Source organism: Gorilla gorilla, chromosome 10 (assembly GCF_029281585.2).
Source record: "Gorilla gorilla gorilla isolate KB3781 chromosome 10, NHGRI_mGorGor1-v2.1_pri, whole genome shotgun sequence".
NCBI lineage: Eukaryota > Metazoa > Chordata > Mammalia > Primates > Hominidae > Gorilla > Gorilla gorilla.
This window is the reverse complement of record NC_073234.2, coordinates 69,786,908-69,810,899: the sequence shown is the minus strand read 5'-3', so window position 1 is coordinate 69,810,899 and position 23,992 is coordinate 69,786,908. Positions and strand designations below refer to the sequence as shown.

General features: G+C 42.4%; 1 protein-coding gene across 7 annotated transcripts in view; it reads right to left on the bottom strand.

Annotated features, from left to right (window-relative positions):
* Nucleotides 1–23,992, bottom strand: part of DENND5B (DENN domain containing 5B) — a 208,206-nt gene that overhangs the window by 35,181 nt on the left and 149,033 nt on the right. For all 7 annotated transcript variants that reach the window (XM_055357940.2, XM_031000834.3, XM_031000835.3 and 4 more), the window contains 4 exons: nt 15,290–15,383; nt 8,417–8,548; nt 6,656–6,808; nt 5,710–5,788 (listed from right to left, as the gene is read on the bottom strand). In XM_055357940.2, the coding sequence (XP_055213915.1) occupies nt 5,710–5,788; nt 6,656–6,808; nt 8,417–8,548; nt 15,290–15,383 (458 nt within the window). The remainder of the gene's footprint in view (nt 1–5,709; nt 5,789–6,655; nt 6,809–8,416; nt 8,549–15,289; nt 15,384–23,992) is intronic.

Sequence of the window (23,992 nt, the reverse complement as noted above, 5' to 3'; positions counted from 1 at the left end):
AGGATCACCTGAGCCCACCACTGCACTCCAGCCTGGGCAACAGAATGAGACTGTCTCTGAAAAAAAAAAAAAAGGCCAGGCGCGGTGGCTCACGCCTGTAATCCCAGCACTTTGGGAGGCCAAGGCGGGCGGATCATGAGGTCAGGAGATCGAGACCACCCTGGCTAACACGGTGAAACCCCATCTCCACTAAAAAATACAAAAAATTAGCTGGGCGTGGTGGTGGGCGCCTGTAGTCCCAGCTACTCAGGAGGCTGAGGCAAGACAATGGCATGAACCCGGGATGCAGAGTTTGCAGTGAGCCAAGATCATGCCACTGCACTCCAGCCTGGGTGACAGAGCAAGACTCTGTCTCAAAAAAAAAAAAAAAAAAAAATCTAAGATTTCAGACTCTTCAATCTGATAAGTTTCTACCTTAAAGTTCAGAGTCCAAACTACAGTAATTACAGCATGCAAAGTGAGTAATCTAAATAGACACTAAGTATAATGTCTATGAGTATTCTCTTATGAAGCCTGAATAGCTAACATTTATTTAAGAATAGCTAACATTTATGAAAGCTAACAATTATGGGATTACAGGTGCATGCCACCACACCTGGCTAATTTTTGTATTTTTTGTAGAGACGGGGTTTTGTCTCTTATGTATGAAAGAAGAAAGATTATTCTCATATAGCAATGGCTAAGCAAACATCTATTGGCTAATATATTGTAGTTGCAGGGTTTGGTCTCGTGCTCCATGAGATGCCATGGAGTTTAGGCCTTTCATTTCTATCTTCCCATCTATAAATAAAAATGAAATTCCAACATCATACTCAGCAAATACACCTATATAAGTAGAACTTAGAATGTGAATTTTTGCTGTATATTAAACCTGCCATTTTCTCAGGTTTTAGATTCATTCTACTTTGGGGGGCTGGGATACAATACCAAAACACATAAATATATATGAAGTTGGCACTAAAGGAAGATAGGGAACATTTTGGTGTATTTGGATCCCTATGCTTTTGACACTGGCAGGTATAAATGAGTACTGATGGGGTTGCCAGAAGGAAGAGGTTGTGGCCAGTCCAATCTAAAAGCACTACTTTCGAGGGCCTTCCATACCATGTGGATGATAAATAGGACACTTGTTGTGGTGATTTTGGGAGGGAGTTTCAATGGGGCACTAGACCCATTCATCTTGACACCCAAGAGGTAATAAATGCTGAGGAAATTGTTCCAAACTTGCAGGGAATGTGTTACATGTTATTAAAGAAAGCACATCTATTTTTCTTTTCTTTTTTTTTTTTTTTGAGATAGGGTCTCAATCTTGTCGCCCAGGCTGGAGTGCAGTGGCATGATCTCGGCTCACTGCAGCCTCCACCTCCGGGCTAAGCGATCCTCCAACCTCAGCTTCTTGATAGCTGGGATTACAGTTGCATGCCACCACACCTGGCTAATTTTTGTGCTTTTTTTGTAGAGACGGGGTTTTGTCTCTATGTTTATGTTGCCCAGGCTGGACTCAAACCCTTGGACTCAAGCGATCTGCCTGCCTCGGCCTCCCAAAGTGCTAGGATTATAGGCATGAGCCATCACACCCGGCCACATCTTTCTTTTTGAGGACAAAGTGAGATGGCTCAGAGAAGGCCTCTACACTCCAGATGATTAGACAGAATGAAAGATGGCCACACAGGCGGTAAGAAATAGGTTGACAGAGGAAAAAAGGGGAGTTGAAACCATAATTAACAAGTTGGCTAGAGGGAGACACGACAACCAGAAGTAATCATGCCTCTTAAACTAGAGAACAAGTGAGAAACTTCATTTTAAATAATAGAGATGGGGGTCTCACTATGTTGCCCAGGCCAGTCTCAAACGCCTGGCTCAAGGAATCCTCCCACCTTGGCCTCCTTTAGGAGTTCGAGACCAGCCTGGCCAACATGGTGAACTCTGTTTCTACTAAACATAGAAAAATTCACCAGGTGTGGTGGCACACGCCTGTAATCCCAGCTATTCAGGAGGCTGAGGCAGGAGAATCGCTTGAACCCAGGAAGTGGAGGTTGCAGTGAGCCAAGACTGCGCCATTGCACTCTAGCCTGGGCAACAAGAGCGAAACTCCATCTCAGAAAAAAAAAAAAAAAAAAGGAAAAAAGGCAGCATTTCCACTCCCTTCAGTGGAAGGGCTCTACACCTACCCCCTGCCAAAATCCATTTCCAGTTTAGTAGAACCTTGTCTGAAGGTGCAAAGTTTAAGAACTGGCTCAACGTTTTTATTTATTATTATTACTTTTTGGAGACAGGGTCTTGCTCTGTCACCCAAGCTAGAGTACAGTGGTGGGATCACAGCACTCACTGTAGCCTCAACCCCCTGGGCTCAAGTGATCCTCCCACCTCAGCCTCCCAAGCATCTGGGACCACAAGCATGTGTCACTATACCTGGCTAATTAAGAAAAATAAATTTTTTTGTAGAGACTGGGTCTCACTATGTTACCTCAGCTGGTCTCAAACTCCTGGGCTCAAGTGATCCTTCCACCTTGGCCTCCCAAAGTGTTGGGATTACAGAACTGGGTCACCATATCCAGCCTCCCAACAATTTTTTTTTTTTTTTGAGACAGCATCTTGCTCTGTTGCCCAAGCTGGAGTGCAATGGCGTGATCTTGGCTCACTGCAACCTCTGCCTCCTGGGTTCAAGAGATACTCATGCCTCAGCCTCCTGAGTAGTTGGGATTACAGGTGTGCACCACCATACCTGGCTGACTTTTATATTTTTAGTAGAGACGGGGTTTCACCATGTTGGCCAGGCTGGTGTTGAACTTCTGGCCTCAAGTAATTTGTCCTCCTTGAGCTCCCACAGTGCTGGAATTACAGGCATGAGCCACCACACTCAGTCCTCCCAACAAATTTAAAGGTTAAAACTTTTGAGTGATATGTCAAGAACAGTCTTTGTTCTAGGACCAATTGTATTCTGAAATTCTTTCTCTGAAATAGGATTTCAAACTACTAGGTGCAGTGATCACTAGGTCAAAATTAATACTGCCTACCCACTATGGTCCCTATCTTTCCATTCCTCTGCAACTCTTAAAATGTCTCTGACTCCTGTTTAGTGCTGCTTCTGAAGACTCATGATAATAATCCAGCATCTAGTCTCATCATGATTCAATGCTAGTAAGAATAATGTTCAAACCCATCATAAATTTTTTTTTTTTTGACATGGAGTCTCACTTCATTGCCCAGGCTGGAGTACGGCGGAGCAGTCTTGGCTCAAGGCAACCTTCATCTTCCAGGTTCAAGCGATTCACCTGCTTCACCCTCCTGAGTAGCTGGGATTACAGACACCTGCCACCATGCCTGGCTAATTTTTGTATTTTTAGTAGAGAGTGGGTTTCATCATGTTGGCCAGGCTGGTCTCCAACTCTTGATCTCAAGTGACCCATCCACCTAGGCCTCCCAAAGTGCTAGGATTACAGGCATGAGCCACCGTGCCCGGCCCATCATAAATCTTTAAGGATCTTTCCTAAATATGACAGTGCAGACTGTTTATTGCCATTAATTAGGAAGCTTAATAATTGGCAAAAAAAGTATTTGGTGGAAAACCAGATTTTAAAAACTGTTAATTTTTGCATAATTACAACTTATTCCTTAAGAATGAGAGATTTCAATTTAAACTGATGTTTTAATACATATTTCATATTCTTATAAATATATATCTTTTCTGAGACGGAGTCTTGCTCTGTTGCCCAGGCTGGCATGCAGTGGCGCAATCTTGGCTCACTGCAACCTCTGCCTCCCAGGTTCAAGCGGTTCTCCTGACTCAGTCTCCTGAGTAGCTGGGATTACAGATGCGCACCACCATGCCCGGCTAATTTTTTTTAATTTTTAGTAGAAACAGAGTTTCACCATATTGACCAGGCTGGTCTTGAACTCCTGATCTCAGGTGATCCACCTGCCTTGCCCTCCCAAAGTGTTGGGATTACAGGCGTTGAGTCACCATGCCTGGCGTCATTACTATTTTTTTAACAGAAAAACTGGCAGAGAAGATGGACACTAGAGAATGCTTTTAAACTTGATCTGAATCTTTATAAATATAGTTACAGCCAAGGACAACAGAACCTCGGCATTCTGATTACAGGAGCTCCAGGACAATGTAGTCAGCTTATATTCCTAGCTGTCTGATTAAATACATTTAAACACTAGGTTTCTAACAATAAATACTACATTTAGGATAGTGTTGCCCTCTAGGGGCAGTGAGGGAAAAGAAATTAGGATGAATAAAAGGGTCTTTAAGGTCAGGCACGGTGGCTCACTCCTGTAATCCCAGCACTTTGGGAGGCCGAGGCGGGTGGATCACGAGGTCAGGAGATCGAGACCATCCTGGCTAACACGGTGAAACCCCATCTCTACTAAAAATCAAAAAAAAAAAAAAAAAAAGCTGGGCGTGGTCGCGGGCACCTGTAGTCCCAGCTACTCGGGAGGCTGAGGCAGGAGAATGGCATGAACCCGGGAGGTGGAGCTTGCAGTGAGCCGAGATCGCGCCACTGCATTCCAGCCTGGGCAACACAGCGAGACTCTGTCTCAAAAATAAAAATTAAAAAAAAAATAGCCGGGCATGGGATATGCACCTGTAATCCCAGCTACTCAGGAGGCTGAGGCAGGAGAATCACTTGAACCTGGGAGGCGGAGGTTGCACTGAGCCGAGATCGTACCACTGTACTCCAACCTGGGTGACAAGATCGAGACTCCATCTAAAATATTTCTGAATGTCCAAAGTCATCCATACTTTTTGAAAAGGTTCCGAAATGGCTGATTCAGTATAAAGCATTTTATCTCAATTAGCTTCCCATAGTTACTTCTACTTTTTTGTGAAATAAATGGTTATTTTACATAAAGAAAAGCATGTGTTGTTGTGAAAAATACACAGTAGGTAGAACACTTAGCTTAAAAAACCCTACATAATTAGCTAAAAAATTATGACACTTCTAACATATTTTCTATAAATTGAAGAGAGATTCAACTCCTGAAATTTTTGAGACATATGTACATATTTTCTCCCTGAAAGATCATTAATGATGGTTATAAAAACTTTTTTTTTTTTTTTGAGATGGAGTCTTGCTCTGTCACCCAGGCTGCAGTGCAGTGGCGCCTTCTCGGCTCACTGCAACCTTTGCCTCCCGGGTTCAAGCGATTCTCCTGCCTCAGCCTCCCGAGTAGCTGGGACTACAGGCACCTGCCACCATGCCCAGCTAATTTTTGCATTTTTTGTAGAGATGGGGTTTCACCATGTTGGCCAGGCTGGTCTCAAACTCCTAACCTCAGGTGATCTGCCCACCTTGGCCTCCTAAAGTGGTGGGATTACAGGTGTGAGCCACTGTGCCCAGCATAAAACTTTTAAGAAAAAAAAAAATTCTAATGCTAGTGAGAGTAATGTATCCTTGTATGGCCATTTACAATTCATTGGGGGTTTTCACATGATACCTTATTTGATCAGCATGACCGTTCTAGCCTAGGTAATCTCATTTTCCCTATTTTATAGATGACGAAGCAGGACTTCAGAAAGGGCAAGTAACTTTTCCCAGGTCTCACAGTTAGTAAGTAATATTGCTCCTTCTACTTTATCCCATTATTGGCAAAATGAGTAAATTTTAGCTTGAGAGAGAAAGAGATCAAGACGAGGCCAAATAGTATTGAGTCTTCTCAGAGCCCAGTGCTGCTAGTTCTTTACCAATGATGTCATACCTGGTGATTCTGCAAGGTGCTCTTGTTTCTCTTCTCTGTCCTGAAATTGAATTAAATGTGACCACAAAGCCGACTTCCCCTGAAAGTACAAGATGTGTAAAAATTTCATTTTATAAGAAATAATTCATCAAAAAATAATTTCTCATCCAAATCATTCATATTCCAATAGTCATTTAGAAGTTTGGTGACCCAAGCTCACTCATTCCTAGTTGTATGACATTCTGAGCATCTTCTGCATGTATCATAAAGGTCATCCTGTACCTCACTGAGAAGACTACCAAGAGCCTGGGAAAAGGAAGCAGCTAAGCAAAGGGCCAGCATGGCAGCCAGAAGATTTCTGATGTCTGCTAGGTTGTTACTTGGTTGTTATGTAATTAGGGCTGTCTACATGGGCTACATTAGTAACCATGGAATTAAAATGCTCTAGCAGCACAGAATGTACTTGTGTACATCTACATGTAAAATATGTTTGGATATATGGAGTGGCGATAAGAGAAAAAAATCGAGGTGAGAGGAGAAAGAGAAAAAGGGAAGAAGAAAGAAACATGCACACATCAGAAAAAAATCAGAAAGGGAGACTAGAGAGACAAAAGCAAAGAGACCATTTGAATGATTTCACCCTGAATTATTAGATAACTTAAAATGGTAAGGAACTGTTAATTCTGGACAGTGACAAAGGCGAACATTTAATGGAACTTACTAGGGATACAGCCTCTGCAATGATGTGCTATTTCATCCTTTCCCGCTTAGCAGGAAAGAGCCCCAAACCACCTCCTGCTCATGGGTTATATTTTCTTTTTCTGAAATTAAAATGCCTGTGGCATTTTTCTAGTCCCCTTGTGACAAAAGAGCCTATTTTTTTTTTAATGACATATTTGTCTCCTTGTTACATTTCTTAACAGGGCTCTTAACTGGCCATGTCACCAGGACCTCCTAAAACTGTTACCTGCTTGACCTGCAAGCCATGGCTCCATATCCTCTCCAGCAGGTCACAAAGGCTGGCGATCAAGGTGTTCTCCTCCAGGCCGGTGATGTTTGCTTCTCCATGGCCAAGTTCCACCGCTTCATGTCCCATCTTCTCCACCAACATGCGCTTTGTCTAAGAATATCACGTGTAGTCATAAGGCACCCCAGCAGTGAAACCAAAAACCAACAAGTCAATTACTGAAGTAGGAGACTTGGTTTCCCTTCATTATACTTCTATTTGCAGATTTGTAATCACCTTGGGAAAAAAATCTCTTAATCTTGATGTTCAACTAACTGGACTAATATAATTTATATGTCACTATTTTGTCAGAAAAATGGAGTGTGACTAAAGAGAATATAAGATAATATTTGTAAGGCATCCCCATGTTGAAAAGATGCTTATGTACAACAGTTGTCAAATTATTAACTTCTGTGATATTGGGGAATTACAGCAGACTTAGAAAATGTACTGTCAGGGCTGGGCATGGTGGCTCACATCTGTAATCCCAGCGCTTTGGGAGGCCCAGGCAAGTGGATCACCTGGGGTCAGGAGTTCGAGACCAGCCTGGCCAACATGGTGAAACCCTGTCTCTACTAAAAACACAAAAGTTAGCCGGGCAGTAGTGGCACACGCCTGTAATCCCAGTTATTTGGGAGGCTGAGGCAGAAGAATTGCTTGAACCCGGGAGGCAGAGGTTGCAGTGAGCTGAGATCACATGCCACTGCACTCCAGCCTGCTGCGTGATAAGAGCGAGACTCTGTCTCAAAAAACAAAAAACAATAAAAAAAGAAAATGTACTGTCAGAATATGGAACCCCATCCTGCCACCACAACTTGCCCTATCACTGCCCCAGCATCTTAGCATACTAAAGATTCTTGCACTTAGTTTGATTGCACTTAGGTAAAAACCAGAATACAAATGGGCAGCTCTAAATTTTTTGAGAACTCTAATTTGTGAATGAACCAGGACTTTACTTCTCCTTTTTTATCTTTTCTTTGTTCATCAAGCATGCACCAAAAAATGGAAAGAAAATGGAAATCAGTTTCATGTAAGTTAATTTGCATCAGTCTTAGTAGCTTTTATAAAATGTAAAATGAGAGAGAATCTAGCTCTTTTAGGCAAGAACTTTAATTCACCACTATATACTGATGCTGAAAATAGTAGTACATTTATTGAATATGCAGAGAAGGTACTCAAGAAATGACTGTCAAATAAATAAATAAAATCATTAGCTAAAATGATGTTTTAAGTTTTGTCAATTTGTACTGCTACCTCCAATAAACACAGGTTTCTGAGAGGAGAACGTTGTGCAATATACACAAACCTACAACACAGCTAAGGTATTTTTCCTTATGGGGACAAAAACCATGTACAGGCACAAATAAGGTTGTACACAGGTGCACACACAGACACAAAAGTGTTGCCTTTCACATAAGATGACAACATTCCTGACGCAAATTATGAGTGGCTTAAGACATCCGTTCATGTTGGTGAGGAGAAGAGCAATGTCTGAAAAGGTGAGAAAAATGGTAGAAGGCTCTCATGTCATTGATTCTGTGGGCAATGAAGAACCCATGGAGGTTCAATACCCCAGTAAAGAGCACATGAGGTCAATGCCACAGTACAAGTTTTCTTCTAGCAAAATTACATGCTTAAATGGGGGTTAACTCAGTTCATCTTAGCCTCACACATGGTGTAAACATGAATGCACACTGTCTGGCATCAGTGAATAATACATACCTTCATTCTACATTCTTTTAATAAGCCTTCTACGAATTTACAGTTGGTCTGTGCAATAACTGCAGGAGAGAGGTCTGACAGTTTGGGTTGCCTCAGGTTTTTTCCTAAACTTCGTGCCTCTTGCATATATTTCTAAAAAATCAAGGAGTATTTTTAATGCGTAAACATTAGCTATTCTTCTAATCTTCTTAACCTTATACAAACAAGTGCAGAGACAAATGAAATGCAAAAAAGTCCGTAAGTTTATGTGCATATAACAACAATTAATGTTTTAGTGTACTAAAAGACAGAGGACACTCATATGCCACCCTATAACAACTGTTAACTCCTGTGAGAAGTAAAGTGACAGAAACCCCATCACGTTAAAACTCATTCAAAGTGAGATGATATTTCATTTCATTTAGTCTTTTTATTGGGAATACAAAAGGTTGTGAAGTCAGGACTGTGGTTGGGACAAAAAAATTTAGGTGTTTAGATCACAAATCCAAGGTTCTGCAGGAGCCCAGCTGTTCTCAGATCACTGATTTCCTCCACTCCTTTCCCCATACAGTAAGACTTAACATACCTCTAGCCTCCTGGGCAGTGCTCTCCAATCTAACCCTTTGCTCTATAATCAAGTCACAACAGTAAAATCAGGAGCTTTCGAATCTGGTTGTAACTAATTTTATGACTCAGGTGTTATCAACTAATGTTTGTGCATCTCAGCTTGTTAAATGGGCATAAAACATGCCCCCCTACCTCCCCAAAAGGCTATAGGATCACTCTGAAAAGCACGATGTGCTCCAAGTGAAGGTGGCCTCTTTCTGTGATGTTTTTGCTAAAGCCCTACCTTGCCTTGTTCTATAATCAAGAGAAAGTGAATTATAGTGTTACTTTTGGGGTTTGTGGTAACTCTAAGGTATCACAGAAACTTAACCAAATGCTCTTGAGCTTTGGTTAGTGAATTTCTATTAAAAAAATCACTACATGTGTTTAGTGCAAGACATGTGCTCTCTCTCTCCTTTCTATGCTGTCTATAAAAGTTCATCCAGAGGCCAGGTGGTGGCTCACATCTGTAATCCCAGCACTTTGGGAGGCCGAGGTGGGTGAATCACCAGAGGTCAGGAGCACGTGACCAGCCTGGCCAACATGGTCAAACTCCATCTCTACTAAAAATACAAAAATTAGCCAGGCGTGGTGGTGGACGTCTGTAATCCCAGCTACTCGGGAGGCTGAGGCAGAAGAATCGCTTGAACCTGGGAGGCGGAGATTGCAGTGAGTGGAGATGGCGTCACTGCACTCCAGCCTGGGCAACTGAGCGAGACTCCATCTCAAAAAAAAAAAAAAAATCATCTGGATACCTTATGTTTACATCAGGATCACAGGGCAGAATTTTCCAAAAAGTCCAAGTGACTTAGGACCATATTTAGAGAATAACTGCTCTACATTATATAGTAAAAGTAGCAGTTTATTGGCTGGTAGTGGGGGGCAGCATGGAGACTGAGACGGCAAGCCAGCACATCCTCCCACGGGCACATATGTGAAATCTATCCTTACTATCTTCAGAGGAGAGCTTGATATTATAAAAGAAGATGTGTAAAATCCTTTGCATTCTTTAAAAAAGAGAGTTTGTACATTTAATATATTTCTCCTTTGGAAGAAAATAATCTGCTAAGTCTGGTACAAATAAAAAAAATCCCACTGATTACGGATTCAACTAATCTGTTTACCTGCTACCTCCCAACCTTTGTGACGAAAGGCAAAATTAACAAAATAATGTTTTTTTCCAGTCCAATCATTTTAACAGTTGTCTCTAATTCTCAATTTTCTCTTATTTCTTTGACCCTCTTAAAAATGTTTGAAGCAGAGGCCAGGCATTCGAGACCAGCCTGGCCAACATGGTGAAACTCCATCTCTACTAAAAATACAAAAATGCGGCGGGCGCCTGTAATCCCAGCTACTCGGGAGGCTGAGGCAGGAGAATTGCTTGACCCCGGGAGGCGGACGTTGCAGTGAGCCAAGATCGTGCCATCGCACTCCAGCCTAGGTGACAAAAGCAAGACTTCATCTCAAAAAAAAAAAAAATGTTTGCAGCAGAAAGAAGTATACATAAATGTTATGAGAATTGCAGAGTTTATTTTTATTTTTTGAGACAGAGTTTCGCTCTTGTTGCCCAGGCTGAAGTGCAGTGGTGCAATCTCAACTAACTGCTACCTCTGCCTCCCAGGTGCAAGCAATTCTCCTGCCTCAGCCTCCTGAGTAGCTGGGATTACAGGCACGCGCCACCATGCCCGGCTAATTTTTGTATTTTTTTTTTGAGACGGAGTCTCTCTCTGTCACCCAGGCTGGAGTGCAATGGCGTGATCTCGGCTCACTGCAACCTCCGCCTTCCAGGTTCAAGTGATTCTCCTGCCTCAGCGTCCTGAGTAGCTGGGATTACAGGTGCACATCCCATGCCCGGCTAATTATTTATTTATTTTTGAGACGGAGTCTCCCTGTGTCGCCCAGGCTGGAGTGCAGTGGCGCGATCTCGGCTCACTGCAAGCTCCGCCTCCTGGTTTCACACCATTCTCCTGCCTCAGCCTCCCAAGTAGCTGGGACTATAGGCGCCTGCCACCACACCCGGCTAATTTTTTGTATTTTTAGTAGAGACAGGGTTTCACTGTGTTAGCCAGGATGGTCTCAATCTCTTGACCTTGTGATCCACCCGCCTCAGCCTCCCAAACTGCTGGGATTACAGGTGTGAGCCACCGCACCCGGCCACGCCCGGCTAATTTTTATATTTTTAAGAGATGGGGTTTCATCACGTTGGTCAGGCTGGTCTCGAACTCCTGACCTTGTGATCTGCCCACCTCGGCCTCCCAAAGTGCTGGGATTACAGGCGTGAGCCACCACGCCCGGCTGTAATTTTTGTATTTTCAGTAGAGACAGAGTTTCACTATGTTGGTCAGGCTGGTCTCAAACTCCTGACCTCGTGATCCGCCCGCCTCGGCCTCCCAAAGTGCTGGGATTACATGCATGAGCCACCCTGCCCAGCGAGTTTATTTGATTTTTAAAATCTATCAACCATTACCAGCAGAGAAGTCAAATGTAACAAGGTCTACAGAAATGGTCTGAAGGTTAGTTTTTATTTATTTATTATTATTATTTTTTTTTCTTGAGACGAAGTCTCGTTCTGTCACCCAGGCGTGCAGTGGCTCGGTCTTGGCTCACCACAAACTCCGCCTCCTGGGTTGAAGCAGTTCTCCTGCCTCAGCCTCTCAAGTAGCTGGGATTACAGGTGCTGGCCACCACACCTGGCTAATTTTTATATTTTTAGTAGAGATGGGGTTTCGCCATGTTGGCCAGGCTGGTCTCAAATTCCTGACCTCAAGTGATCCACTCAACTTGGCCTCCCAAAGTGCTGGGATTACAGGCGTGAGCCACCATGCCCTGCCTGGTTTTTTTTGTTGTTTTTTTGTTTTGTTTTAAGACAGAGTCTCGCTCTGATGCCCAGGCTGTAGTGCAGTGGTGCAATCTTGGCTGACTGTAACCTCCACCTCCTGGGTTCAAGTGATTCTCCTGCCTCAGCCTCCCAAGTAGCTGGCATTATAGGCGCGTGCTACAACACCTGGCTAATTTTTGTATTTTTAGTAGAGATGGGGTTTCACCATGTTGGCCAGGCTGGTCTCCAACTCCCGATCTCAAATGATCTCCCCACCTCAGCCTCCCAAACTGTTGGGATTATAGGTGTAAGCCACCGCCCAGCCTGAATACTTTTTTGTTTGTTTGGTTTTTGTTTTTTTGAGACAGAGTCTTGGTCTGCTGCCCAGGCTGGAGTGCAGTGGCATGATCTCAGCTCACTGCAGCCTCCGCCTCCCAGGTTCAAGCAATTTTCCTGCCTCAGCCTCCTGAGTAGCTGGGACTACAGGCACATGCTGCCACACCCAGCTAGTTTTTGTATTTTTAGCAGAGGCGGGGTTTCACCATGTTGGCCAGGCTGGTCTCGAACTCCTGTTCTCAAGTGATCCGCCCACCTCGTCCTCCCAAAATGCTGGGATTAAAGGTGTAAGCCACTGCGCCTGGCCCCTGCATACTTTTTAAAGTCAATTACTGGATTAAAAATTAACCACTGTCGGCTGGTCAAGGTTGCTCACACCTGTAATCCCAGCACTTTGGGAGGCCAAGGTGGGAGGATCACAAGGTCAAGAGATCGAGACCATCCTGGCCAACATGGTGAAACCCCGTCTCTACTAAAAATACAAAAAAAAAAAAAAAAAAAAAATTAGCTGTGCGTGGTACGTGCCTGTAGTCCCAGCTACTTGGGAGGCCTAGGCAGGAAGATCACGAGGTGGAGGTTGCAGTGAGCCAAGATCACGCCACTGCATTCCAGCCTGGCGACAGAGGGAGACTCCGTCTCAAAAACAAACAAAAAATTAAGCACTGTTTAAAGTTTATGTCTTGTTTTATATAAAGGAAAACAAGCTAGATGGTGGCTGTCCTATGAGTGACCAATTTACTGAGCCCCCAGTACATATGGGCAGGTACAGTTATTAGCCAACAGTGGATTCCATAGGGCCATGTGCAAAGTCTCCTTCTGGGCATCTCTGCTGGAGCCATAGAAATAGCAACATTCCATGGACATGCACAGAAAGGATACAGGGGGCGGCAAAAGGCCTCTCTTCACAGCGAGAAGGGAGGCTGCCTCTGCAAATTGCAAAAACAGAGCAACTGCCTTTAAAATAAACAAGTGATGATAAAAATAACATCTGGAGGAAAAAACATATTTCAAGATGAAAAATATAGGAGAGAGACTTTTCACAAGAAATGCTTTTATAATACAGTCTAGAAGTAACCCCAGATTTCTTCTGAGATTACTACTGTGCTCTTCTTTATTTCTGCTTAAGACAAATGAAACAAACCACTAGGAACTACCTATGAAAATATATCCTATTATTCAATAAACACTGAACTAACTGCTCTTTAATACAGGCTCTCCCAGAATTTTCTAGTAAACACCCTAGCCCTTTACAAGTTGGTGTTCAACTTGTGAAGAGAAGACCATTGTAAAATAGATTTAAGCTAGTATGACATAATGGGGGAAAACTATAAGCAAGATTTCTAAGTTGCTTGTTGCCTCAAGTGAACAGTGGTTAGTGCAAGCTGGCATGCAGGGTAAATGGAAAGAATATTGGCCTAGAAGTCAGGAGTCTTGGGCTATAGGTCCAGCTCTGTCTTTGTGTGCTTTTAACTCTGGGCAAATCTCTTGGACTTCAATTTAATCATGTCAAATTGGACAAGATGACCTTAAAGATTCCTCTTGGCACTGAGATTCTATGTTGATGACTGAATTTTCTGACCACATAAAATACAGACCAGGAAGGGGAAATTAAAATTCTGTGGAGATAAAACCCAGCAAAAGAAAGGCTATTTGAAATTCAATCACATCTGTACTTCTGGAAAACGCTTAAATAAAGGGGAGTTTGTATATTTAATACATTTCCCCCTTTGAAGTAAGGCAATTTGCTATCTAGCACACACAAAAAAAATCCCACTGATTAGAGACCCAAATGATTAGTTTTACATGTCAGCAGCATAGAATTACTCATATTAGCACACACAAACACAGAAAGGGACTAAACATAACAAGAAGCAGAGAGCAAAATGGGGAGTGTGAGTTCACATCTCAAGGTCATGTGAGGCATTCTAGAGCTATGTGCACTCACACATGTGTAACATTCAAGTAACACCAAAGACAAGATTGGGGGAACATCTGGTAAAGCACTTTCAAGCAAAGAACATACCAGGCAGCACTCAGAGAAGGATTTTTTAGGAAGTCGTGCAGGAGGAGGTGGACCCTGATCCCACTCCCAGAATGCCATGGAGTTCTGACAGACCAAAAGTTCCCCGGAAGGCTAAGAGGATGGAGAAATGCCAATGACAGGAAAGCAAAAAAGAAAAGGATAGGGAGAAAGAGACAAGCAGAACAAGCATGCATATGATAAAATCACAGCAAAAGAGAGGGAAGGGAAGAAAATACAGTAGCCGGAAAAAAAAAAGCACTACACAGGTGATGCCTCAGTTCTTAATAAAATGTTTAAAATCATATATGTATGAACACAACAAAAACAAGAGATGTTTGGGATGATGTTTTCTGCTTTATTTTTACAAATTTGATTCTAGAAAACAGTTAACAAGTCTTCTGATTGCATTTCTCTTTTGATCATAAGAAACAAAACAATCAGGCTGGGCATGGCAGCTCACACCTGTAATCCCAATACTTTGGGAGGCTGAGGCAGGAGCACTGCTTGAGCCCAGGAGTTCAAGACCTGGGCAACATAGCAAGACACTATATATATATGCAGATTTCACACAGAAAAAAATTAAAACTTACTTGTTGTATAATTATGCTCTTATTTTCAAAGAGTACAAATAAAGTGTAAGGATCTTAATTTAAAAATAGTTTTAAAACACTTTCAAAAATATAAAGTAGATTTAGAGATTCAACAAAAAAAAATGGTGCCAGCAAGCCAAGAACAAAGCATAGGCAAGTACATCACATTACTCCTTATAATTATGCTTGAAACTTAGAAATGTCTAGGCTTCTCATGCAGACAATTTTTCTCCTATAGGAGACACAGTAACTAAAAATTTATCCTCAACTTGATCTTTACTTGATGTAATACACAGAAAGACTTGTTTTAGAGCCTTATTATAGATGTCTTGAAATTACAAAAATGGAAAAAAGAGTGTTTTCCGCTATATGTCTGTACAAAAGGATTAATATTTTAAACTACAACTAAACAGTTTTTTTTTAAAAGAACATTAAGAACCTACACAATGACATCTGCTGGAAGGAATAAGCCTAGTTCATGGCGCTTGCTGTGAGGCACCCCAGGAAGGTAGACCACATACCTCCCTCAAGTCGTTGTCCAGCCCAACATGCTCAGAATGCTGACGAAGGCGTTCTTTCCTGCGCTGTGCAGTGGCACTCCGACTTACCCAGCGACTGAAACAATCAAATTATTTAAAAATGTGTTCCTTATCTTTAAAATAGAAAGCATTAACCATTCAACACAAAAGACTGACACACACATTTTAAAATCAATTATTTAAAAAATATATAGCAGCTTTGTTAAAATATATTAAAATACCATACTATGCACCCATTTAAAACATACAACCAAATGGTTTTTAGTATCTTTCCAGATATGTGCTGTCATCACCACAATCAGAATTTTTAAAAACTGAGGTCAAAAAGGCACAGTATCAATACACTTTAGATACTTACATACATAACAATAAGTCAAATCTTAACCGAGTTAGTCCTTGATTATATTGACATATAATAGTAATGCCTTGACTTGCTCAAAGTAAATATTATGAATATTTTTTAATACAAAGGAGAATATTCTCAAAACCCATAATTTAGAATTACTTAATTCTAGCGTCCTAAAAGAATAGAAATGTATGAAGCTTCCAACCTTTTAAGGAAAGATTTCTATCAAACTTGACTAGTTGCAATGGCTTACACCTGTAATCCTAGCACTTTGGCCTGATCACTTGAGGCCAGGAGTCCGAGACCAGCCTAGGCAACATAGTGAGACTCTGTCTCTACAAAAAATTTAAAAAATTAGCCTCCTTAGCTACTTGGGAGGCTGAAGTGGGAAGATAATTTGAGCCCAGGAGTTTGGGGCCGCAGTGTGCCACGACTGCACTCCTGCATTCCAGCCTGGATGACAGTGATATCCCATCTCAAGATAAATAGAAAGATTCAAACTCATAAGAGTGAGTCCTCATCTGTAAAGTCTAAGGGTTGTACTCAAAGACCACTGTGATTCCTTTTTGCTCTAAAATTTCATGACTGTGTTTCTGAAGTGATAGCTTGTGTTTATCAGTTTTAGAAAATATTTATAATATAAACTCAGTATCAAAATATGCAGGACAAATGAGTTTAAAATAAAACCTGAGCTCTTTTCCAAAGCCTATAAAACTCTTAAATATAAAGACCTCTGCTTCATTCTCTCTGATCTTATATCACTTCTCCCCTAATTACTATGTTCTAGTATAGTAACCTCCATTCTGTTTCTAAACGATTGATAAAATCAGTGCTAGTTCTATAATAATCTTCTCCACGACTAAACTGCTGGTATCGAAACTGCCTTTCAGATGAGATCAGGTGCGTTCAAGGTGGTATGGCCAAAGATGTAAGTTGCCTTCCAGCTCAAATACCTTTGTTTTTGGTTAATAATGATTCAACTCATGTGCCCTAGACCCAGACCTGCCCTAGATGATATGAGGGGCTTAAAAATATATAATGTTTCCCTTATTCAAAGGTCCTTTTGTCGCCAGCCTAGCTACCTACAGGCTCCAGCTTAGTGTGTAAGACTCAACCATCCAGCGATTATCCTTAATCACTCCTTTCTCTCTATCATCTTCATTCAGTGAAGAATTTGGAACCTGGCTCAGTTTTCTTTTCTTCCCTGCTATGGGAAGTACAAAGACTATATAGATAACTTTGTCTTAAAATTCTGGGGTCGTCTAACATGCAACTTCACCTCCACTCAGCTTTAGACTCAACCAGGACATCACACTAAATCAAATGGTCATCCAGAACTCCTCTCCAAATCCAATGGTCATCCAGAACTCCTCTACCTCAGAAATCCTGAACTCCACCATCTTAGCCACTGACCCCCATCTCCCATTACATTAGCTCTTCCATGCCTTGACTCTCACTTAAGACCCCTTGTGCTTTCTCGTCTTTGTTATGAACATAAATTCTGCGGAAAACCACCTAAACTACTCCCATTCTAGCACTCTCTCCTCTGTAATAATCCTCTACTTCCCTCCTTACCTGCCCACCAGAGCCCCAAACCCCGGATGAAGACTATCCCCTCACTTCCCTATTCCCGTACCCACACAGACCAGTTCCCAATTTCTCTCACGACTACCCATGAATCACTTCACCTGCCTTTTATCAACTCTTCCCCATTCTCCTCAAAGACTACTGCAAACTCTTCACCCTCAGGTACCCTTGCCTCCTTCTTCCTGCCCTCTACTTAGACAATGCACACACATAAACATCCTCATCTTCCTTCTAATCTCAAAGTATAAAATATATTAGCCAAGGCTCAAAACTGTGTCTTCCACTTGCATCCTTGACCAATTCTCCCGTCTTTTCAACCCGCTCCATTAGTCACCTCCTTTGCTGTATCACCAATCTTTCTCTCAGTGGAATCTCTTCAGCTGACAAGCATGTTGGTCTCCCTCGTGGCCCTCTGTAGTCATGTTAACATCTGTTTCTTCACACCTCTGATGTAAAAATTCTTAAAATATTTAGATGTAAGACTTCTACATATTTACGTTTGGATCTTCAGTTCATTTCAAATCATCTACTTCCCTTGAAAACGCTTTTTAAATTTTGTTTTAGTTTGTTTGTTTGTTTGAGACGGAGTCTTGTTCTGTCGCCCAGGCTGGAGTACAGTGGCACGACCTCGGCTCACTGCAACCTCCACCTCCTGGGTTCAAGTGATTCTCCTGCCTCAGTCTCCCGGATAGCTGGGATCACAGGAGCACACCACCACACCTGGCTAATTTTTGTATTTTTAGTAGAGATGGGGTTTCACCATGTTGGCCAGGCTGGTCTCGAACTCCTGACCTTCATGTGATCCGCCCACCTCGGCCTCCCAAGTAGCTGGGATTACAGGTGCAAGCCACCAATGCTCAGCTAATTTTTGTATTTTTTGTAGAGACAGGGTTTTACCATGTTGCCTAGATCAGTCTTGAACTCCTGAGCTCAATGCGATCTGCCTGTCTCAGCCTCCCAAAGTGCCGGGATTACAGGTGTGTCTGTTCCCAGCTGCCTAAAGCCCCCCAACTTTTTTTTTTTGAGACGGAGTCTCAGGCTGCCACCCAGGCTGGAGTGCAGTGGCGTGATCTCACTGCAACCTCCGTCTCCCGGGTTCAAGTGATTCTCCTGCCTCAGCCTCCCAAGTAGCTGGGACTACAGGTATGTGCCACCAAACCCAGCTAATTTTAGTATTGTTTAGTAGAGACAGGGTTTCATTATGTTGGCCAGGCTGGTCTCGAACTCCTGACCTCAAGTGATCTGCCCACGTCGGCCTCCCAAAGTGCTGGGATTACAGGCATGAGCTACTGTGCCCAGCCCTAAAAATCCTCTTGATGAAGCCACTGAAACCCCTAACTGCCAAGTCCAATGGCTATTATTTGATCCTTAGCTTACTCAAAACCTCTTCTACATTTAGTACTGCTGATCGCTCTTCCTACCTTAAAGCTCCTGCAATTTTCTTTTTTTTTTTGGAGATAGAGTTTTGCTCTTGTCACCCAGGCTGGAGTGCAATGCCGCAATCTCAGCTCACGGCAACCTCTGCCTCCCAGGTTCAAGCAATTCTCCTGCCTCAGCCTTCCAAGTAGCTGGGATTACAGGCATGTGCCAACATGCCCAGCTAATTTTTGTATTTTTAGTGGAGACGGGGTTTCACCATGTTGGCCAGGCTGGTCTGGAACTCCTGAGCTCAGGTGATCCACCCGCCTCAGCCTCCCAAAGTGCTGGGATTACAGACGTGAGTCACCGCGCCCGGCCCAGCTCCTGCAATTTTCAACCTCAGTGTTTCCAATGAAATAAGTTCTGTCACCTCTGAGCCTTTGTCCATGAAGTTTTCTCCCAACTTTCATTCACCTTTCAGATAGATTAGAGGCCACTGCTTCCAGAAAGTGTTCTATGACTCTTTCAAATCTAAGTTAGCTACCCATCCTGTACGCCTCAATTATAGTATCTATCACAGAGTATTATAGTTACTTATCTCCATTTTCTATAAAATCTCCTCTAGAAGGGCCAGTATCTTGTCTGTCAGCCATCTTACTGGCAAAGTCTACTATAGCACCTGCCCCCCCACCTTTTTTTTTTTGAGACGGAGTCTCACTCTGTCGTCCAGGCTGGAATGCAGTGGCACAATCTTGGCTCACTGCAAGCTCTGCCTCCCGGGTTCACGCCATTCTCCTGCCTCAGCCTCCCGAGTAGCTGGGACTACAGGCACCCGCCAGGCTAATTTTTTGTATTTTTAGTAGAGACGGGGTTTCACTGTGTTAGCCAGGATGGTCTCGATCTCCTGACCTCGTGATCCTCTGGCCTCGGCCTCCCAAAGTGCTGGGATTACAGGCGTGAACCACCATGCCTGGCCATCATCTGCCCCTTGTATAAATACAATTAAGTAAACAGAGATGCAGTCTAACATATAGGTTTACAGATGTTCATCACAGCATATAGATATGTAATAACAAACTGTATTTCCTTTATTCCAAGACTCACATTTTGGCTTTTAAATGTTCCTGAAATTAGGATGCATCTTTCAGTCCATATGCATGTTTAATATATACTTTTTCCTAAAAGCCTTTGAGTTAATTGCAGTTGTTACAACCAACAGTAGAATCAAGTAAATATACTCAAAACAACCGAAATGTTCAACAGTAGAGGGTAGTATACAATGAAATCTCATGCAGTCATTAAAAAATTCAAATTTCTAATAATATGAGAATGCTCATGATACAGTAATAAAAAAGTATAACATTCTATAAACATTTTAATTTTGTTTCAAAAACAAGATGTGTGCACTCCCATTCTCCTGCTCCCCCAACCTTGCTATGTAAGAGCATAATATCACATTTTAACATTCCATGGTGATGGGATTCTGAATGGTTAAAAATTAACCCCATCACTTTCTAGTATTCCAGATTTTTTCTTTTTTTGAGACGAAGTCTCACTCTGTCACCCAAGCTGGAGTGCAGTGGCTTGATCTCAGCTCACTGCAACCTCTGCCGCTCAAGTGATTCTCCTGCCTCAGCCTCCCGAGTATCTGGAATTACAGGCTCCAGCCACCGTGCCCGGCTAATTTTTGTATTTTAGTAGAGATGGGGTTCCACCATCTCGGCCAGGCTGGCCTTGAACTCCTGACCTTGTTATCCACCTGCCTTGGCCTCCCAAACTGCTGGGATTACAGGCATGAGGCACTGTGCCTGGCCAATATTCCAGATTTTTAAAGAGCAAATATTGTATCCATCTATTTTTTAAAATTTTCTCAGCTCTTACCTATCATCCTTATGAAATGTATTCATTATCCTAAGAATACTTACTCTTTTTACAATGGTATCAAGGAAGGTAGCCCCTCTAAAAATAGTTTCTTAAGAAGAGGAGTAGGTTTATGGTTTATATCAGGGAAAAATGTGCAAAGATCTAGTTACAGATCTTTGAAGTGGAATCCCTGGAAATGTCTCCAAAGCAAAAGAGCAATGTAAGACTGTAAAAAGGATACAAAAAGAATCGGGGGTGATTGAAAATTATGATCCACAAAAAACACATTAAGATTCTGAAACAGAATATAAACACAACCTGAAGATCTTTAAAGGGGAAGAATAGAATATAAATAACAAACAAAATGTACAAAGACCTGGGTGTTGATCTTTGATATGGAGGCCTTGGAAACAGCCCTGTAGCAAAAAAGGTCAGTATAACACAAAGTTTGCTCAGGGATTTTAAAAATTAGGGTTAACGGGCAAGGTAGTCCAAATAAATAGTAAAAATATGAAACAGAATATAAATACTAGCTAATGGACTTATATAATAAACGAAAAGGAAGGCACAAAAATATAAATGGCATAAAACTGTGTCCTTGGCAGGCAGGAAAGGATAAAGATTAACTTAAATATAACTAGCTCTTACTATACACTCTGTGGAACAAAATGGCCTACTTAATTTTATTTTCAAAACAGGGAAATGAGCACTGCGCTTAAGCAAATTGCTATGAAGTCCACACATTCCTGGTCTTGTTAAGTAATTAATTTATTCTTTGCATTATTAAACTTTATTTACTAAGCATAATTTTACCAATGATAATCACAATTGCTGAAATACTAAAGACTGCTTATTTTGTTCTGTCTTGTAAACGGCATATGAAGTTCTCTCAACAGTTGATCCACAGGCATGGTTATAAATCCATTTACCCTGCAATTGTTCTGAGATCTTTTCTCTTGACTATATCTACCTGAAAACATAATGACTGAGGCTTCGTGTGGAAATGGGAAACCATAAGATTATATATAAGGCAAAAGCAATAAAATAAGGCTGTAAGATTTCAAAATTAAACTCCTCCCTCCTAAGCACTCTCTACTTTTCTTTCCTACTTTTTCTTCATAACTCTTATCATCTGACATGTTACTTGACATATTAGGTTCCTTTTTTTTTGTTTACTTGCACTTGGAAGCAGAGATTTTTGTTGTTTTGTTCATTAATAAACTCGTCGTGACTAGGACAGTCCTCACATATAGTAGGAGTTCCATAAATATTTGCCAAATGAATGAATGAACAATCTAACGCCATCAAAAGAAAAAAAAAGCGCCGGGTGCAGTGGCTCACGCCTGTAATCCCAGCACTTTGGGAGGCCAAGGTGGGCGGATAACCTGAGGTCAGGATTTCTAGACCAGCCTAACCAACATGGTAAAACCCTGTCTCTAATAAAAAAATAAAATTAGCCTGGCGTAGTGGCGCATGCCTGTAATCCCAGCTACTCAGGGAGGCTGAGGCAGGAGAATCGCTTGAACCTGGGAGGTGGAGGTTGTGGTGAGCTGAGATCGTACCATTAAATCTGTTCTTATGGAAAATTCTCTTAATTATCATCCACTTCTGAAAAATAGAATATTGTATCTAGTACCATTATCTGGAAAGTTTGAACCCTCACAACCATCAGTATCTATTAGCACATTTTTTTCTTTTTTTTAAATAAAGATGAGGTCTCACTATGTTGCCTATGCTGGAGGTTATTCACAGACACAATCATTGCATGTCGTGGCTTCCAACTCCTGGCCTCAAGGAATACTTCCTCCTCAGCCTCCCAGTAGGTAGTACTGGGGAGTGCCACCAGGCCTCACTTCTTAGCACATTTTTTAAGTTCAGTGTGTATAAAAGCAGGGCCACCCCTTCACTGGAGGGTGAAACCCTGCAAACTAAGGCAAGTACAATAAAAATTTCAGTCATTAGTTATTTGCTTCTGTCTTGTAAGCAGCATATTAAATGCTCTTGAACAATTTTCCTCCCCAAGACTTTGGTATAAACGTGCATTTTCTACAAGAGGACAAAATTTCATTCTGAATATATAACTTTTCCACATTTCTAGTGAACCATCCTCTAGTACTGCCTTCATTAAAGTTGAGACAGCCTTTTAAATGAAAGGTCAATCAAACGAAGGGTTTTTTGTTTTTTTGAAAGAGGGTCTTTGCAAGGTTGACCAGGCTGGAATGCAGTGATGCGATCACATCATGGCTCACTGCAGCCTAGACCTCTCAGGTTCAAGTGATCCTCCCACCTAAGCCTCACCAGTAGCTGGGACTATAGTTGCATGCCTGACTGCCTCCCAGGCTCCAGTGATTCTCATGCCTCAGCCTCCCAAGTAGCTGGCATTACAGGCATGCACCACCACACCCAGCTAATTTTTGTATTTTTAGTAGAGACGGGGTTTCGCCACATTGGCCAGGCTGGTCTTTAACTCCTGGCCTCAAGTGATACACTTGCTTAGGCCTCCCAAAGTGCTGGGATTACAGGCATGAGCCACCATGCCTGGCCTAATTTAAAAAAAATTTTTTGTAGGGGCTTGGCCTGGTGGCTCACACCTATAATCCCAGCACTTTGGGAGGCCAAGGAGTTCAGGTTGCTTGAGCCCAGAAGTTCAACACCAGCTTGGGCAATAAGGAAAAATCCTGTCTCTATAAAAAAATACAAAAATTAGCTAGGTGTGGTGGCATGTGCCTTTAGTTCCAGCTACTTGGGAAGCTGAGGCGGGAGGATCACATGAGCCTGGGGAGGTCAAGGCTATAATGAACCATGATTGGGCCACAGCACTCCAGCCTGGGCAACAGAGCAAGACCTTGTCTCAAAAAAATATATGTATTTTTTTGTAGAGACAGGGTCTTCCTATGTTCCCCAGGCTGGTCTCAAATTCCTGGGCTCAAGTGATCCTTCCTGCCTCGTACTCCTAAAGTGCTGGGATTACAGGCGTGAGCCACCGTGCCTGGCCCAAGTTTTTTTTTTGAGACAGGGCCTCGCTGTGTTGCCCAGGCTGGATAATAGTGGTGATCACAGGTCACTGCAACCTCCAACTCCTGGGCTCAAGTGATCCTCCCATCTCAGCCTCCCAAGTAGCTAGGGATACAGGCATGTGCCACCACACCCAGCTCCAAATGAAGTTGTTGTTGTTGCTGTTTTTAATCCACAATTCTTTTTAATACTATTTTTATTTTTTGAGACAGGGCCTCTCTCTGTTTCCCAGGTTGAAGGGCAGTAGTGCAATCACGGCTCACCGTAGCCTCAACCTCCTGGGGCTCAAGTGATTCTCCCACTTGAGTAAACGGGACTACAGGTGCACACCACCATGCCCAGATAATTCTTCTATCTTTTTTGTAGAGACAGGGTTTCGCCACATTGGCTAGGCTGGTCCTGAACTCCTGGGCTCAAGCTATCTGCCTGCCTCGGCCTCCCAAAGTGCTGCGGTTATAGGCGTGAGCCACCATGCCTGGCCACAATTCTTTTACTTTGCTGTTTGGTGTTCCTTT